The following is a 17,923-nucleotide window of genomic DNA, read 5'->3' as shown; positions in this document are numbered from 1 at the left end:
GCACATCACTCAGAAAATTGTGCTTTCATTACTTACATATTTTTAAATCCAGACTTCAAGCTGCTTGAGAGCAGAAACTACACTTTGTCAGCTTATTCCCAGCTTCTAATACAATGTCTGTCACTCTCAAGGTACTCAGTACTTGTTGACTAAATTAATGGATCCTTATTTCAAAAATGTAAATTTGCAAATGTGCTCATATTTATAAATATACTCAAGAGACATAATCGGTCTTGACTGAACTCTACAATTGGTCATTCTTTCTCAGAATTGTGTGAATACTAGTGATGTCTGAAATAGGTGTTATAAGAATCGGGAATTTTAGAGTGGCAGGAAGAGAGATCTCACCTTGAGAACTAAACTGTAAAATCAACTCACAATGAATCAGCAAACAGGTGTGCAAAATCAGCAGCAAAAAAAAGATGGCTCCTAAACTAGCATGTATGAAGTGTAACTCACCTGACCACATCAAAGCAACAAGTGTGTACAAAATGTAAAAGTATATGGAAGAGGTGGTGAGATTTAGAAAGCTCTGTGGAAGGAAATTTACAGAGGCAAAATTCAATAGTAATTATTCTAGCACTTTCTAGGAAAGGAGGAGCTTCAGCCAAGAAGTTTCATAGCATCAGGCTGTCTTAGACTAATGGCATTATAAATTTATTCATGGAATACTCCTTAGATCGAAGCTCCTATAAATTAAAAGTGTCCAACACACCAATTGATATATCTGCCAAATAAATTTGTGATTCCCAACGTAGACTTGCCTGAACTTTGAGTCATTCTAGTGACTGCGATAATATAATGGGGGGTGGGGGAGAACCCCATGAAAACACTGACACACAAGGACTTCTGTGTGTTTTTGTTTACACAATTAAATCTCTCCAGGACTGATCATCACAGGCAACTAAGCACCAGAGGCTGAAGAGATCCAACTTCTTCCCTAAGACCACCTGTAGGAACTTTAACTAGATACAACTAAAGGCTACAAGATTAACTTTCATGTTGTATACAATTTATAGTTTTAACTAATAATCACGCATTATTTGACATCATAAAACCCACAACTGAAAATTTTTCATCTTATGTTTTATTAAAAAAATTAAACTCGGTGTATTTTAATTCCAGCTTTTCCATAAAATCTTTTCTGACTTCCCCTTCACCATACTGCAGACTTCCAGGTCATAATATAGTAATTCCCTTGCCTTAATCCGCGTCTGGCATCTTGACAAGACAGACTTAGCTAAATTTCTTAAATATAGTATTTCTTGGCCAAAACTCAAGAACGGATAACTTAAAGCTAAAATATACTCAAGAATTTATATGCACAAATGCATATCTGGTTGATGAAATCATTAAACATGGTCAATTTGCCCTAGTTTCAAATCATTACTAATTTTTACTTTCAAAAATTTTTTCAATAAAGACTAGACTTATATTCTTATCAGATATATTTCTCCTATAGAAATTATTATTACAGTATCTCTACCAATTTGAATTAAAAATTACAAAATGACAAATTTAAACAATGTGCTTCAATGAAAAGTCAGTTATATAGCCACTTATACCTCAAGTAGGATTTTGAAGAAGCTACTGATATTTTAAAAACCATGTAACATCTTATCATCCCATATATAATAAATCAGGAAGCATATATTTCATTATTTACTATTTAATTTTTTCTGATTAAAAAATTGAACTATATACACGTGTTTTGTTGAAACATCCTTTGGGGCTGGTTATCCATTTAAGTAACATATTCGTTACATTTTCCTAACAATTCTTAAAAAAAAAAAAAAAAAAAGATTTTTAAATGTGTTTGTAATGAAGAAAATATTTCCAGGGTTTGTGGGAGAAAGGGAAAGGGAACTCAAGCCTTGACGTTAGAGTTTGTGAGAATATATTCCAGAATCATTATCCCACATCAGTATATTTACAATAACCATGGTCTCTAGGAGGGAATTTTACTGCTCTTACACTTTGTGTTTTCATAGACATATGAAAGAAAAAAAGCTGTGGAATAAATCAACTTGGAGAATCAGATCAGTAAATATGGACAGTAAGACAGGATAGGAAAGAAATGGATCAGACAGCATCATGGGCAGGACATCGGGTCAGCAAACTTGAACTTATTTCCATTCATGAGATTATTCATTAGTGTATTAATCATCTCATTAATTAACTGATTATGTTACTAATCAGCATATGCATGGTTTAATTCATTAGTTTGTTAATTCATTCATTAGTTTGTTAACCAACATACACAGTGTTTAAAGCCCAGGGGCCTAGCATTGCACTCAGTGCTGGTAAAAGAATGGTACCTAAGCATACCCTGCCCTTAAAGGGAAAACGATGGAAGTAACAGGAACATGGTATCACAAATGCAAAAATGATCCAGACTAAAAAGAGCCAAGTGTTAGTTGCTCTGTGAGACTTGGATGGGATACCTATCTCCAAATCTGAAAGTGGGAGACGTATCTGGAAACGCCCCTCAGGGAAGTGTCACTTGAGCTGAGAAATAAAAGATGTAGGTATAAGCCAGGCAAAAAAGGTGGCAATAGGGAGGAGAGAGGTCAGAAGGGGAGGAAAAAGGGGAGAACGTTGCAGGCAGAACAAACAGTATGTGCATAGACCTCCCAGAGAATAAAAACAGAGCATATTTGGGAAAACTTTGAGAAAGAACCTTTGACTAGAAATCAGATACATGATAAAACAAAAAACCCCTGAAATCAGATATATATAAAAAAATAAAATCTAAACAACCAGGAATAACCAGTTTAAAATACAATGAGAAAAAGATCTAGTTCACATTAGTCAAAATAATTTTTAAAAAACTAAGAATAAATCAACCTCAAATATGTGAAACCTTTGTGAACAAAATATAAAATTTTAATAAAATTGAAAAAATATAGAAATACATCTATCTGTAAGAAAAAATTCACAGGTATAACAATGCCAGGTCTCAGACTTTATGAAGTCACTGCAAAACCAGTGAAAACTTCAGCTGAACTTCTAATGCAATTTAACATGGCTGATCAAGGTAACATTAAAGATAACACACAGGGATAATAAAAAAATGTAGGAAACAGTAAGGACAAGAAACCTGCCTTTTAAAGTATAAATTTACTAGAAGTTATAAATGAAATTTGTTCTTGGCAAGGTTACCAATTGACCAGAATAGTGTCTACAACAATGAACCCACGTTTATGTTAGAATGCACTCTAGGTAATAAGTAACTATCTAATTAATTATGATGTAAGTATTAGTTTTCATTTGGAAAAAAATTATATTTTAATACAAAAAATAACAAATCCAAGGTAGACTAATAATCTAAACAGAGCAAAAATTCTAAAAATGTTTATATCCAAAATATAGAAATCTTAAAAAGTATTGGACTGCAAATGGTCTTTTTTATAAAGAAACAAAACAGTCATTAAATGAGAGCATTTAGAGAAATTAAAACTATACACAATACAGTTTATTAAAAAAATTATATACAAAGACTAGATGGAAATATATGCAAAATACCTGTTTTTGTGCACACATATGCAAGTGTGGGGGGCATTTTACTTTCAACCCCACAAATCAACAAGAAAAAGCTAGCTAGGCATGGTGGCTCACACCTGTAATCCTAGCACTTTGGGTGGCTGAGGCAGGCGGATCACTTGAGGCCAGGAGTTTGAGACCAGTCTAGGCAATAGTGAGACCCTATGTCTACAAAAATTTAAAAATTTAGCTGAGCGTGGTGGCAGATGCCTGTTGTCCCAGCTACTTAGGAGGCTGAAGCAGGGGTATTGCTTGAGCCCAGGAGTTTGAGGTCGCAGTGAGCTATTATGACACCACTGCACACTAGCCACAGCAACAGAGTGAGACCTAACAAAAACAAACAAGCTCACCCAATAGAAAACTAGGCAAGAAATATGAACAGTTAATTCCCAGGAAAATTACAAAGAGCCAATTAATGTAGGAAAAATTACTCAACTGCACTATAATTAGGGAAATGGAAAATGAAGCAATATACTTTTGAAATCATCCCACTGGGCATTCATTAATGCTGTTGATGTAATAGCTCCAATATAAATAACTTAATGTGAATCAAAAGGGGGCAGGTTGTACAGATTATGACATATTTGCAAACATATAAAGTAAAAAATCAATAATGATTCATACACACACTAAGAAGTGTATATGTATAACTACATGTATAAATGCTTACCAAAAACCTGATTGGCTCTATACTAGAGGAGGAAAAAGGCATACAAGGAATGCAATATAATAGCGATTTCTGTTTTACCCCATATTCTCCAGTACTACTTGCATGTTTCACAAGATTATATTTGTGTATGAATTGTGCAATGAAAAATTATTAACAAAAACAAAACAAAAGTTATGTGACAGGTGTTAGGCCTTGCTCTTGCCTAGGCATGAATAGGCAGATAACTGCAACCTGCCCCCACCTCACTCCAGGAATTAGTAAGAGCCAGCTGAGTTGTGTATTCAGAACACTAGTGACCCCAAGCCAATGGAATTACAATAAAATCTCTCAGTCCCATTCATTTTATGTCAGAAATGTCCAGTCCTTCTAGGCACTCCTGTTTGATAATCTCTCTTAAATTCTCTATTTTGGTAGACCAGTCAGTCTGCTTACCTTGCATCCCCTGAACACCTCCCTCTATTCTCCATTACTCAACACACACACACACACACACACACACACACAGCCCCATGGAAATTGGCAGGAAACCTTGTCCTGAACTACACATTTGGCCAAGGGTTATTTTTCTTTACATTTCCACCAGTCCTCACTTCTCATGGGCCAAGCTCCGTTTTTAAACTCTATGTCAAATATCCTCACCAATTGTATTCTGCAATCTCTGGCCCTTGTAACCTCCCAAACATTCTGAAAACTGGCCCTGAATGTAGAAATACATCTCTTGTACCCTTATTAGGATTGGACCTATGGTAAAAACTCTGTACCCTGCTTTTCCCTCATGATTATATCCTCTAAATTATCTCTCCCTATTTCTTGGCATCCTGAGATTTTATATATGTATACATATATATATATATATATATATATGTATTTTATATATATATATATATGTATTTTATATATATATATATATATATGTATTTTATATACATATATAAACCATTGAAATTTGTACAAAATTTTATCTTCTTAAAGGAGTCTTATTTGCCCTGCTCCCTTACCCTCTCTGTTAAAGACTACTGTCTCGGCCCTATCTCTCTTAAATTGATGCTTCCTAATAGAGAGAGAGGGAGATGTGATAGGTTGAATTGTGTCCTCTTCTTCCTCTACTCAAAAAAAAAAAAAAAAAAAAAAGGTATATTGAAGTCCTAGCCCCCAGTATCTCGTAACGTGACCTTATTTTGAAATAGGATCACTACAGATGTAATTCATTATTATGGATGGATCCCTAACCCAATTAAGATGGCCATGTGAAGACAGAGACACACAAGGACAACACCATGAGATGACAAAAGCAGAGGTTAGAGTCATGTAGCTGCAAAGCCAAGAAATAAACACTGCTAGCAATCCACCAGAAGAGGCAAACAGGGAGTCCTCCCTGCAGGTTTCAGAGGGAACACACCTTGATTTCTGACTTCTAGCCTCTAGACCTGTGAGATCATTGATTTCTATTGTTTTAAGCCACACAGTTTGTGGAACTTTGTTATGGACGCCCTAGGAAACTAATACAAGAGCCAACCCTAATATAAATGTGTTTGTTTCTGCAACTTCAAGAAAATGCAACAACAGATGTCTGATTCGAGAAGGTTTTTTGTAAGCCAGAAATGTTTAGTGATATTCAGAGAATATGGTTATATAATACCCATTGCTAGTCTTACTACTTATCGAAAAATAGGATGTTTCCTGCTCTGATATAGATTTCATAACTCATTTATAAAATCAAAAAATACAGTTAGAAATTCTCTAGGTATGGGGGATACAATAATGAGTGAGAAATTGCCACCACCTCACGAGGCTGAATAGTAATGGAAATGGCTACTAAGCTTCAACATTAATATCTAATTGCTATTAACTTTTGACAGTTATGCTGTATTATGTTATAGAAGTCTATTCATTCCCAGTTTATTATAACCTTATTATATCCAACCACAGACAAAATCATATGATGTAATTTTTAAGATACATATAAAGTGGAATTGTCTAATTAAATAGATTTCTCTTCATTGCAAAGAATAAGCTGTATAAATGCATTTCCTTTTTCTTTGAATCCATGCCTAAAGGGTATCCCCAACAGGTAGGCAACATTTTAACCAGTGGCTGTAGATAAGAGAGAAGACAAGTTCAATAAACAGGTGTTAGTTGTTCACTTTACTTTCTTCCTTAAATATGTATGGAGAACGAGCACCAGAAGAAAACTGGAATCCCATAATACAAGGCAAGAGGCCCCTTTAACATCACTTTACTAGAAAACTGTCACCTTCGGATAGAGAACTGGTCCCTTACCATTCTATTCTAACTCTGGAGGTGCTGTCTCCTGGCCCCTCCTGCACTGCCCGTGTTTTATCCAAGAGAGGACACATCAGCCCAGAAGGGTCAGTCAGAGAACACTGCCCGGGATTAATATGGACACCAAGACAAACAAGTTCTCTTTCCTTCTGTGATTAAGAAGAGTCAGGATGTTACATCCATAAAGGCGCAGGAGTCCCCTTTCCCACTGTCACGGAGAGTCTCCCAGATGATGGGGCCAACCCAGAGGAAGCCAGAACCACCAGATGCAGACAGACTCCTGAAACATAATCAAGCAGCTAGATCTAACTGTGCCTCCATCTAGTCAGCCCCAGGAATGTTCATTTATAGAAGTTAATAAATTCTCTTTTGTGTTTAAGGAAGTTTAAACTAGATTCCTGTTAACTTATAAAACAAAATGTTCTCATAAATATAAGGGACAAAGAAGGCAATTGGATTCACTCTGCACTTATCCACTCACACCTCATTGTACCCGCTAGGATTTTCCATTCAAAAATAGAAACAATTTTCCTCTAGGGAATTTTCTAAAAAGGACATTCTAAACTATTCCATTATCCCAAGCTTGCTGATAATCCTCAGTACCTCTAAAGAGGAAAAAAATAAATAAATAAAAGTAGCATAATGTTACCAACTCTGCTGGTTTAGTATATATTCTATAAATACTTTCACACAAGCAATTTTTTAAAATGGAAGACAACATCTATTAGCAATCAAGGTATCAATTGCATAAGTATCATATATAACAGGCTTATTTTGTGAACCCATCTAAGTATTAATGGAAGAAACTTTAAAAAAATCTACAAGCATTTAAACCAATTTTTATGTTGCATGGCATACTACTTCTAAAAATCTAGCCATAAGACATCAGTACACATGAATATTGATGGTGTAGCCAAAGACAAAGAAATCCCAAATCCCATCCACCAAATAGTTTCAGAGGCATGATTAATGAAAAGACTGTTTCAGTAAAAAAGCTATCCTCATCTCCATTTCCAGCAGTTAAATCAATAGTCCCTCTCACTGCAGGTTTCAAAGATGAATCGAACCAGAGAAAGCGAGGCATACTCACAAATTATAAAGCATGTCAGCCATGTTGCTGCGGTAGTACAAAGCATTTCTATAGGCAGTTTCAGCTTCAGAAATTTTGCTCTGACTCTTCAGAACATTTCCAAGGTTACCCCATGCTGCCAAGAAGAAAAAGAAATATTCAGGCTGAATGTCAATCCAATTATAAATGACATAAGATCAGGCCAACAGGAAGTACCACAGGGAGAGAAAACTTTCATAAAACATTTTTAAGAAGGAAAATTTATTTCCTTTATACTCTAACATTTCAGCAAACCAGGAGATTAAAAAGAATCAAACCTTTAAAAAATTAAAGTAATTATTATGACTCAAAGCTGATATACCTATATAGTTTATCATAAAGCCACGAGCAATGTTATCTTAAGATCACCTAAAAAGACTTTCATATTTCAGCAGGGGTCTTGGTGGTCTGAAATTATTGTATACTTACTGGACCATAAACTTTAAGAAATCATCTTAAAATAAAGATTTAATTCAACCACGAAAAAACTGATAAATGGTATAGATGATCTAGAGATGAAAAGCAAAAAAAAAAAAACAAACAAAAACCTAAACAAGATCAAAGCTATAAAGAAGCTTACTAGGCACCAGAACATATCAGAAAACATTATGCATCTTAAAATACTTCAGTATGCATGGTCTGTTCAGATATAACATTCTTTTATATTCTTTCTACTAATACATTCACTTGTGGGAAAATCAGTATCTTCACACATAATCATGTTGAAAAGTATATATTTTCTGTGCACCCGTTATGTCCCCACATAATTGTGATTTCTCGACATCAAAAAAAACAAAAAGCACAACATCAATAACTGCCCAGAAAGCATGGCTCTTAAACAGATTCAGCCCTCAAACTCAACTGCTTCTCTTCTTTCCTCGCCACCAAGAGGTGGCTTATTGAGTCCTGAAACCAGAGTCCCTCAGAAGGAAGATGGAAATAAGTAGGCGGCTTTTGTGTGTCGAGATATATTTATTTGGGTGATCACTGACTATACACAAAGAATGAAATGGGTTTGGAGAATCAGTTTTTAATGCATACAAAAGTACAGATTCTTTTAATCACAGATTTGCCTATGGGCCTTTAAGTAATATAACACTACCGTGCTTCCGTTTACTCATCTGTAAAATGGGGAAATTAGCATCTCAAGCACTTTGTGATGAGCATTAAATGAGTTGATGCATATAAGCTGTTTAAGACACCGCCTGAAACGTGGTAAACAATAAATACTGGTATTAAAATTAATATTATTGTGGCTGATACTCTTTATAACTTACAATAGTCAAGCACTGGTATTGAAAATACTAAACATGATGCACTTTTAATGCCCTTAAGTTATCTACATGGAACACTAATCCTTCATGTTTGGAAAAGTCTACTTTCTTTGTTTCTGATAGGAAACAGGAGAAAAGCACTGAACTCACAATTATGTAACAGCTAGTTGTGCTACCTACCATGTCACATACTTAACATGTATCTCACTGAGCTCTCATCATAATCCTGTACGTAAGCATTATGCACATTCCATAAATGTGCAAAAAGAGACATTAAGGAACTTACCGAGTTAATACTGAAGTATTAGAGCAAAAATTCCCATCCAAAGCTAAGTATTTCCTAAGTTTTTCTATCCTCCACCTAAGACTTTTATATTACATTTCATCTTTTACTGCAAACCAACATTCACACGTTATAAATTAGAACTTGGCACTGTGAGTCCTTAGAAAATTGTGTCCTTAAATTGAAAGATAGAACAGTTTAAAATATTCAAATATAGTCAAATTGAACTACTAATAAACACAAAATAGAAAGTAGAATGGTAAAATAAATTATATTTATCTTCAAATATAACAAGCATAATACCGCATGTTATTTATTTTATATCTAGCATTCCTCTTCTTCCCCAAATTAATAAGATATGGCTCTATGGAAACTTCTAAAACCCAGGCAATCTTTAAAACTCCTATCCCTCCTAAAGTTCTGTTTTGATAGTGGGATTAGTAAATAAAAATATATTTACGTTGGAATCCATCCAGAGAAACGTATCCAAGTACTAATTTAAGCAGCAGGAAAACATAAAAGCTACCTTATCCAAGCCAGAGTCCTAGCATACAGATATTGGAAAAAAAGTTATGGCAAGGACATACTTTGAATATTTTAAGGGATATTTTCAGAGAAACAAACTGACTTTCATTTTCGGTATTTGTATCTAAATTAAATAATAAACTAACAAGGGCTTCTCTTGTTAACAGATAACAGGCATATACAAGCATACCTCGAAGATATTGTGGTTCAATTTTCTAGACTAACACAATGAAGCAATAAAGTGAGTCATAAATTTCCCAGAGCATACAAAAATTATGTTTCTGTTATACTGTAGTCTATTAAGCATGAAATAGCATGATGTCTGAGAAAAAAATGGACATAGCTTTAATTAAAAATTCTTTATTTCTTAAAAAATGCTAATAATTATCTGAGCCTTCAGTGAGTTATAATCTTTTCGCCGATGGAGGATCTTGCCTTGATGTTGATGACGGCTGACTGATCAGGGTGGTGGCTGCTGAAGGATGGAGTGACTGTGGCAATTTCTCCAAGTAAGACCACAATGAAGTTTGTTGCATCAATTGACTCTTCCTTTCACCGAAGATTTCTCTGTAGCACACTACGCTGTTTGTCAGCGTTTTACCCATAGAACTCTCAAAATTGGAGTCAATGTTCTCAAACCCTGCCACTGCTTTATCAACTAAATTCATGTAATATTCTAAATCCTTTGTTGTCATTTTAACAATATTCACAGCATCTTCACCAAGAGTAGATTCCATCTCAAGAAACCATAAAATCCATAAAAAGCAATTCCTCATCTAAAATTTATGATAAGACTACAGCATTTTAGTCACAATTTCAGGCTCCACTTCTAATTCTAGTTCTCTTACTCTTTTCACATCTGCAGTTACTTTGTCCACTTAAGTTTTGAACTGCTCAAAGTCATCCATGAGGGTAAAAATCTTCTTCCAAATTCCTGTTAAGTGTAATATTTAGACCGCCTCCCATGAATCGCAAATGTTCTTAATGGTATCTAGAATAGTGAATCTTTTCCAGAAGATTTTCTATTCACTTTTCCCAGATCCATCAGAGGAACCATGAACCATGGCAGCTATAGCCTTATGAAATACATTTCTTAAATAAAAAGACTTGAAAGTCAAAATTACTTCTTGATCCACAGGCTGTAAAACGGATATTGTGTTAGCAGGTGTAAAAACAACATTAATGTCCTTATGCATCTCCATTAGTGCTCTTGGGTGACCAGGTGCATCATCAAAGAACAACAGTATTTTGAAAGGAATTTTTCTGAGCAGTAGGACTCAACACTGGGCTAAAAATATTCACTAAGCAATGCTGTAAACAGATGTGCTGTCACAAGGCTTTGTTGTTGCATTTATAGATTAGATTTTGCACAGTCCTTAGGAGCCCTAGGATTTTCAGGATGGTAAATAAGCATCAGCTAAAACTTAAAGTCACCAGCTGCATTAGCCCTTAATAAGAGAGTTAGCCTGTCTTTTAAAGCCAGGTAATGACTTCTGCTTTCTAGCTATGAAAGTCCTAGATGGCATCATCTTCCATTAGGCTGTTTCATCTACATTGAAGATCTGTTGTTTAGTGTTGCCATCTTTATCAGTGATCTTAGCTAGATCCTCTGGATAACTTGCAGCTTTCTCCATCAGCGCTTAATACTTCACCTTGCACTTTTCTGTTACAGAGACAGCTTCCTTTCCTCCAACATCATGAAAAAAAGTCTGCTAGCTTCACTTCTCTTCTGCAGCTTCCTTACCTCTAAGCTTTCACAGAACTGAACAGAGTTAGAGCCTTGCTCTGGATTAGCCTTTGGCTTAAGGGAATGTTGTGACTGGTTTGATCTTCTATCCCAACCAGTAAAGCTTTCCCCGTATCAGTAAGAAGGCTGTTTTGCTCTTATCATTTGTATGCTCGTTGAAGTAGCACTTTTAATTTCCTTCAGGAACTTTTCCTTTGCATTCTCAACCTGGCTAACAGTTTTGTGCAAGGGGCCTAGCTTTTGGCCCATCTTCCCTTTTGATATGTTTTCATAAGCTTAATCATTTCTAGCTTTTGACTTTAAGTGAAATACCTATGACTCTTCCTTTCACTTGAACACTTACAGGCCACTGGAATATTAGTTGGCCTAATTTCAATATTTCTGTATCTCAGGGAACTGGGAGGAAGGAGAGAGAGAGGGGAAAGGACCAGCCAGTGGAACAGTCAGAACACACAATATTCATCGATTAAGTCTGCCATTTTATGTGGAAGCAGCCACAGTAGCAATACCAAAGATCACTGATCACAGATCACCATAACAGATATAATAATGAAAAAGTTTGAAATATTTTTAGAATTCCCAAAAGGTGACACAGAGACACTAAGTGAGCACAGGCTTTTGGAAAAATGGTGCCAACTTGACTCACGGTTGCCACAAACCCACAATTTGTAAATAACACAGTATCTGGGAAGCACAATAAAGCCAAGTTCAGAAAAATGAGTATGGCTCCTGCAGCCATATCTAGAATATGTTCACTCATTTGGTTGTTTGTCATTCATTGGACAGACATTAAACACTTATTTTGTACTGGAACCTTTATATTAGAGACATTCAGTACTGACCAAAATAGTCAAGCTACCACCTGTGTGGAGCTTATGTTTGAAGGGGGAAGAAAGGTTAGAGAACCTAAGACAAGGTAAGGTGATGTGGATGAGGCTAATTTAGATAGGGACATCACAGAAACAGGGAAATAGGTAGGCTCTCTAAGAACTAAAGGATAAGAAGCCAGTCTGGCAAAGATTGGTAAATTCAGGTAATGGAAATCATTAGAGCAAAGGATCTAAAGCAAGAATGGCTGCAAAATAAAAGCCAAGCTGATGTCACAGAGATAAGCAGGGGTTCTATCCTATAGGGTCTGACAGGCCATGATAAGAATTCTAGGGGTAATGTGATTTGCAGTGTTTAGGGGAAAATATTCAGCAAGGGATTTTTGTGATTTGACACGTTTTCAAAAGATCACTCTAGACTCCTCTATGGAGGAGGTACTTACTGCAAGGGAACAAAATGAGCAACAGGGAAACCAGTAGGAAGGGTAACTGCAGGAGTCCAGGGGGCAAGATCAAGGTGGTTTCCAACAGGATGGCTGGGCAGCAGAGCAGACAGCTATTTCAAAGGGAGAAAACAACTTAGAAATTAAAAATCATCAAACAAGATCAACTGTGGTAAAGTTATAATGTGAAACTAAGTTTCTTGCTTTTTGTCCAAATGAAAATCTCTCATACCATCATCATAAGTCATTTCCCTAGGTGCCTGGGAAAAGTTTAAAAAAAAAAAATCGCCTAATTGGGCATATCTTTTAAAAATAAAATTTTAACTGTTTAAGGATGAGAAAAGGAAGTAAGAGAAAGAAACAGAGATGGGGAGAGATCAGCCCTTGATATCTGTAAGTAATCTGATACCACCAGGCCACTTTGTTCTTCTATTATACATACATAATCTTAAAGAATGCCAGCTTTGGACAAGGTTTATTCTGAGACCGTGATACAATGAAATAAAGAAAGATCACTTCATGATTTTATCTAAATTACCCACAAAATATCAAATTTCCTCCTCCCTTGCTAAATGAATCATTTCTTTATCTAATCATAGAACTGTCTCAGCATCCAAATGGGTATGGCGTGTACCATCTGGGGGATGGACACGCTTGAAGCTCTGACTCAGGTGGGGCAAAGGCAATATATGTAACCTAAACATTTACACCCCTGTAATATGCTGAAATAAAAATAAATACATAAATAAATTTTTAAGAAATCCTATGGACATACAGTGAGATACCCCAGAGTTCTCCAGGGTGTAGTGTTCTCTCTCAGTGCAAGAAATAATTAAACCAACTTCTTTTACTCCAGGTGTGTCCCTGGTAGTCTTTGGATGAAAGGCATTGATAGGGGATTTCATCATACCCAAATACGAGAGCAATTCCTTCTCAAAATCCTGTCTTTCTTAAATAATTGTTCCTCAATGCTGTGTTTACCAAAATACACTTTAGGTTTTCAAAGAGCTGCCATAGCTTTTCATTGCTGATTCTATTGGTTAAATTTTTCTACTGCTTAAATTTGATCATATTAACCAAGTCATCTTTTTTACATCATGTCAATGTTTAAAACTTACTAGTCAAACTATGTGAAAGTATCCAAAGAAAACCTAAAAGAAATGGAGGAATATTCCAAGGCTTGTGATGGGATAATTTAATATTATAAAAATGTCAATTCTCCCCCAAATTAGTCTATAAACTCTATGTAATTTCAATCAATATTTTAGCATCATTTATTAAGGTACTAAAAAACTGTATTCTAACCATGATGTAAGAGAAATGAAATGATTTTTATAACATATTCACTAAATACAAAGGTAAACTCAAGATAATTTTAAAAGTTAAATGTGAGAAAATAAAGCTAACAAGAATACATAGAGTATCTCTGCAGAATGAAAAATGATTTTTTTAAAAAGACCCCCAAATATAATTCAAAAAGTAAAAAATTAATGGATTTGAATATCTCAAAAGGAAGGACTTTTAATGAAAGACACTATGGACAAAGTTAAAAACATATGATATACCAGGAGAAGATATTTCAGACATCTAAACAGAAGGGACTGTACTTAGAAAATAAAAGCAACTCCTACAAAGCAACAAGGAAAAAATAAGGAAACCAACAGGGGGAAAAATGGGCAAAGGACATGAACAAAAATCTACAAAAAGGAAAATCAAAATAAATACCAAGCATTACACTAATATTCAAATTTCTTCGAAACTCCCCCAAAATGCAAATTGTAACAATGAGATATATATTATACCCCGATTGGCAAAAATTTTTAAAATGGAAAAAGCCAAGTACTGGTGGAAATGTAGGGGAAGGATCCTGTTCACTGTTGGTGGCAGTGTGGCCTAGGGGGAGATACTGTCATGCCATCTGACAGTACCAGTCAAATCAACAAATGTAACTAAGTCAAAGATAAGCCCTGTCTGACAATCCCACTCCCAGAGAAATTCTCACCTAAGAAAACATGTAAAAGGGTGCTTAATTCAAGTGCCTTAGTGTTCCGTTGACAGTGGTAAGTAATCAGTATGTCCATCATCAGAGTACAATGGGGAAAATACACTTTATAGATTCCTAAGAAGCAGGTAGGACCAATAAATAACATGTAAATACTGTATGTAACACAAATGGACCATAATAGCCTAAAAAGGATCAAAACACTGAATGCACTATGTCATAACAATGATAAATGTCAGATATTCACACCTAAAACATCACTACATTTTTTTAACAAACATGTAAGTCTAAAGATACAAAGCAAATATGTTAGAACTGTTGCCTATATCACACAGGGAAAATGAAGTTAGGAACAGAGCTTAAAGGGAGTAAATATACACAGAAAAAAGATGAAACTTGCAGGAAGCAACCTGGAAACTGGCCATAAGTCAAGGAATACAACAAATCTAACCCTCTGGAACTAGGGTTGAGGGGAGAGAAGGAGAAGGAAAGGGAAGAGAAGAAAGAAAAGGGGAAAAAAAGAAAATTAAGGTCACATGCCATCTTATGCTATATCTTACTTAAGGAATAAAGAGTTAGCAATTCACTAATAAACTTTCTTGTAGTAAAACAATTCAAAACATATGTTTGGAATTATCTTCAAATTTTCACTTTGGTACTTAAACTTTGGACTGCTAGAACTTAAAAATCTGGTATTTCCATTAATATTTAATATAATTTAAATGTTTTACATTTTAATCTTGTACATTTTATTGATGTGTTTATTTCACATGACTCTTAAAAGTACAGTTTTATTGAACTAAAATACTCAGAGTTCTTCCAAGAAATTATGATGAAGCCTAAGTAACCGTTATCCATGTTTGAAAGTCTGTATTTTAATAGAGGGTATGTACAAATGAACCCAATTCACACTTTAAACTCTGGAGATGACACAAGGCATTTATTTGAAGTTCAGAAAACGCAATTAGTTTGTTCTAAGATCAATGTAATTTTTAAAAGTTTTCACAATAGAGTTTCTGAATATTCAGAGTACTCATTTCATTCCTGTTATACAAAATGAATTTCATAAGAAATCGTTCCAATCTGGGGGGAGGAGACCACCACCCCATCTCATAGCCCTGCCTTGCAACACTAAGACAGCCTTTGTGGAACAGAAGGAAAAGGGAAAAGAGGTGAAGAAGGAATTTTTAAAAATATAATAAAAATAATAACAGTGCTTACTTTATTTAAAGATTACTATATGCTTGACAGTGACCTGAACTCATTTAACCCATAAAAACCTTTGAGGTATACAGTAGTAGTATCCCCATTTTACCAATGCGAAAACTGAGGCTTAGCTCCCTAAATAGCACAGTTAATGACAAGGGAGATTCGGATTTGTTCTCAGGCATCTAAATGTAGTGAGAGGTAAGGCTATCTCACCCTTTTAAAACCGAGTTTGAATACACAGAATAACAATATTATAGTTCTCAATTTTCATATATGTATTTAACTTAGGAACTAGAGTATAATATGAAAATAAGATAAATTATCCAAATGAGTCATCCTTTTAGAACTGCTAGGCAAAAAAAACTAAACAAAAAAACAACAGTTACAAAAGAAAACTATCTGGTACTCCTATTTCATAATATGTTTTTCAGATCAGAAAAAAATTAATGCCAAACAATATATTGTGTTTCACATTTCTTTGGGAACATAATTTTAAATGTCACATTTTCCTGTTAACACACTAGAAACTGAACATACTCTATCTATGTTAACAAATAGGAGCTGCTCGAGATGCTGGGAATTTAGATACATTTATGAAAATCTTAGTGCCCTGAAGTTGCCTTACAAGTGACAGAAATTTAATAAGCATTGTTTAATAAGTACATGACCTATTTCCCTAGATTAAGTTTATATGATTATATTAAGGGGAGCAAACAGAAATCTAGAAATCACTGGATAAGCTCTAGAAAATCTGATCTGTGAAATCATTTTATATTCAAGAAGAAAAATAAATGCTTCTGTTAAAAAAAATCAAGAAGTAAAGCAGGAGTAACTCTTAGCCCTTGAAATACCTCAACGTCTCTTCACACTGATATTCAACTACATCTAAAAGATATTTATTTACTAAGAAACTCAACCTTAATTCACAATGAAAGCACCTCTTGTACTTAGTCCAAAATTAGTCCACAATCTGCCATGGTTTATATTGTGTTCTTTGAAAGCAGAAGAACAATTCAATATTCCCATCTTGCTGATGTTACTCTAAAGAGAGAATCAACTGAGAGATCCCTCTAAAAAGGCTAAGTGATCTGCAGTCATAAATACCTTCAAAACTTTCAGATTCCTCAAATATATGATAGTTCTAAGTTTATAGAATAAATTCAAGTTTATTCTAAAGTAATTTCATATCTCTGAAATATTTCAGGATTTCACATCTCTGCAATTTCATATCTCTGATACATTTCACAAAAATAAGGGAGATTTTTAACTATTTTTTCAAGATTCTATGTTAGTAATTTGAAGAAACTATATATATTCATCATAAAAAGTTTTAATAATTTTCTCATGATTTGACATACACCACTCTTTGAAAAACTGGTAAAATGATAAATGAATCTCTTAATATTTAACTTTTAGATACTCAACATTCAGGCCTATATGTTCTTTGGGTTATCATATTGCATTTTCATTTCCCTCATACATTGAACACAGCCACCAAACACAGTAAAAGACTCCATTTTTGTTTCTTGCTTTCTCTGAGCTATAATTTATTTTTACCTTAGAATTTATGTCTTCAGTCTCTATATAAAAATCCTGAGTTCCATGTTAAAAATATGCCAAAACTGAAGCAATTAACTGCATTAAATAAGGGGATAAATCCTAAATTTTACTTTGTTCAATTTTGATTTACTTGCAATTAGAACATCACTCCCAAAGAGGTAAAAATTATAATCTTGCCAGTTATCCATGCCAGATCAACTGCAAAAGAAACTGTATAATTTATTTGTGCTTAATTAATAATTACAGAAATTAGATAATATCCAGTTAATTTTCTTGTTTCCTTACTTTTGGTCACTTCAGATAGACCTGAAACAAAATTTATCCTAATAAAGAAAAAAAGCATTAAAAATGAAAAGACAAAATTTGGTATCTCAGTAACATATTAACACTGTTAGTCTTGTCAGCACTGTTAGTCATCCATGGCATCTATGTGCATATTGTAATATCCT

The 17,923-nt window shown here is 34.5% G+C and overlaps 1 protein-coding gene across 2 annotated transcripts in view; it reads right to left on the bottom strand.

The window, feature by feature from the left end:
* Nucleotides 1-17,923, bottom strand: part of TMTC2 (transmembrane O-mannosyltransferase targeting cadherins 2) — a 365,840-nt gene that overhangs the window by 149,485 nt on the left and 198,432 nt on the right. For both annotated transcript variants that reach the window (XM_069491843.1, XM_069491844.1), the window contains one exon: nt 7,587-7,701. In XM_069491843.1, the coding sequence (XP_069347944.1) occupies nt 7,587-7,701 (115 nt within the window). The remainder of the gene's footprint in view (nt 1-7,586; nt 7,702-17,923) is intronic.

Source organism: Eulemur rufifrons, chromosome 16 (assembly GCF_041146395.1).
Source record: "Eulemur rufifrons isolate Redbay chromosome 16, OSU_ERuf_1, whole genome shotgun sequence".
Taxonomy (NCBI): Eukaryota; Metazoa; Chordata; class Mammalia; order Primates; family Lemuridae; genus Eulemur; species Eulemur rufifrons.
Note: the sequence above shows the minus strand (reverse complement) of the source record. Positions and strands in the feature narration are given on the sequence as shown.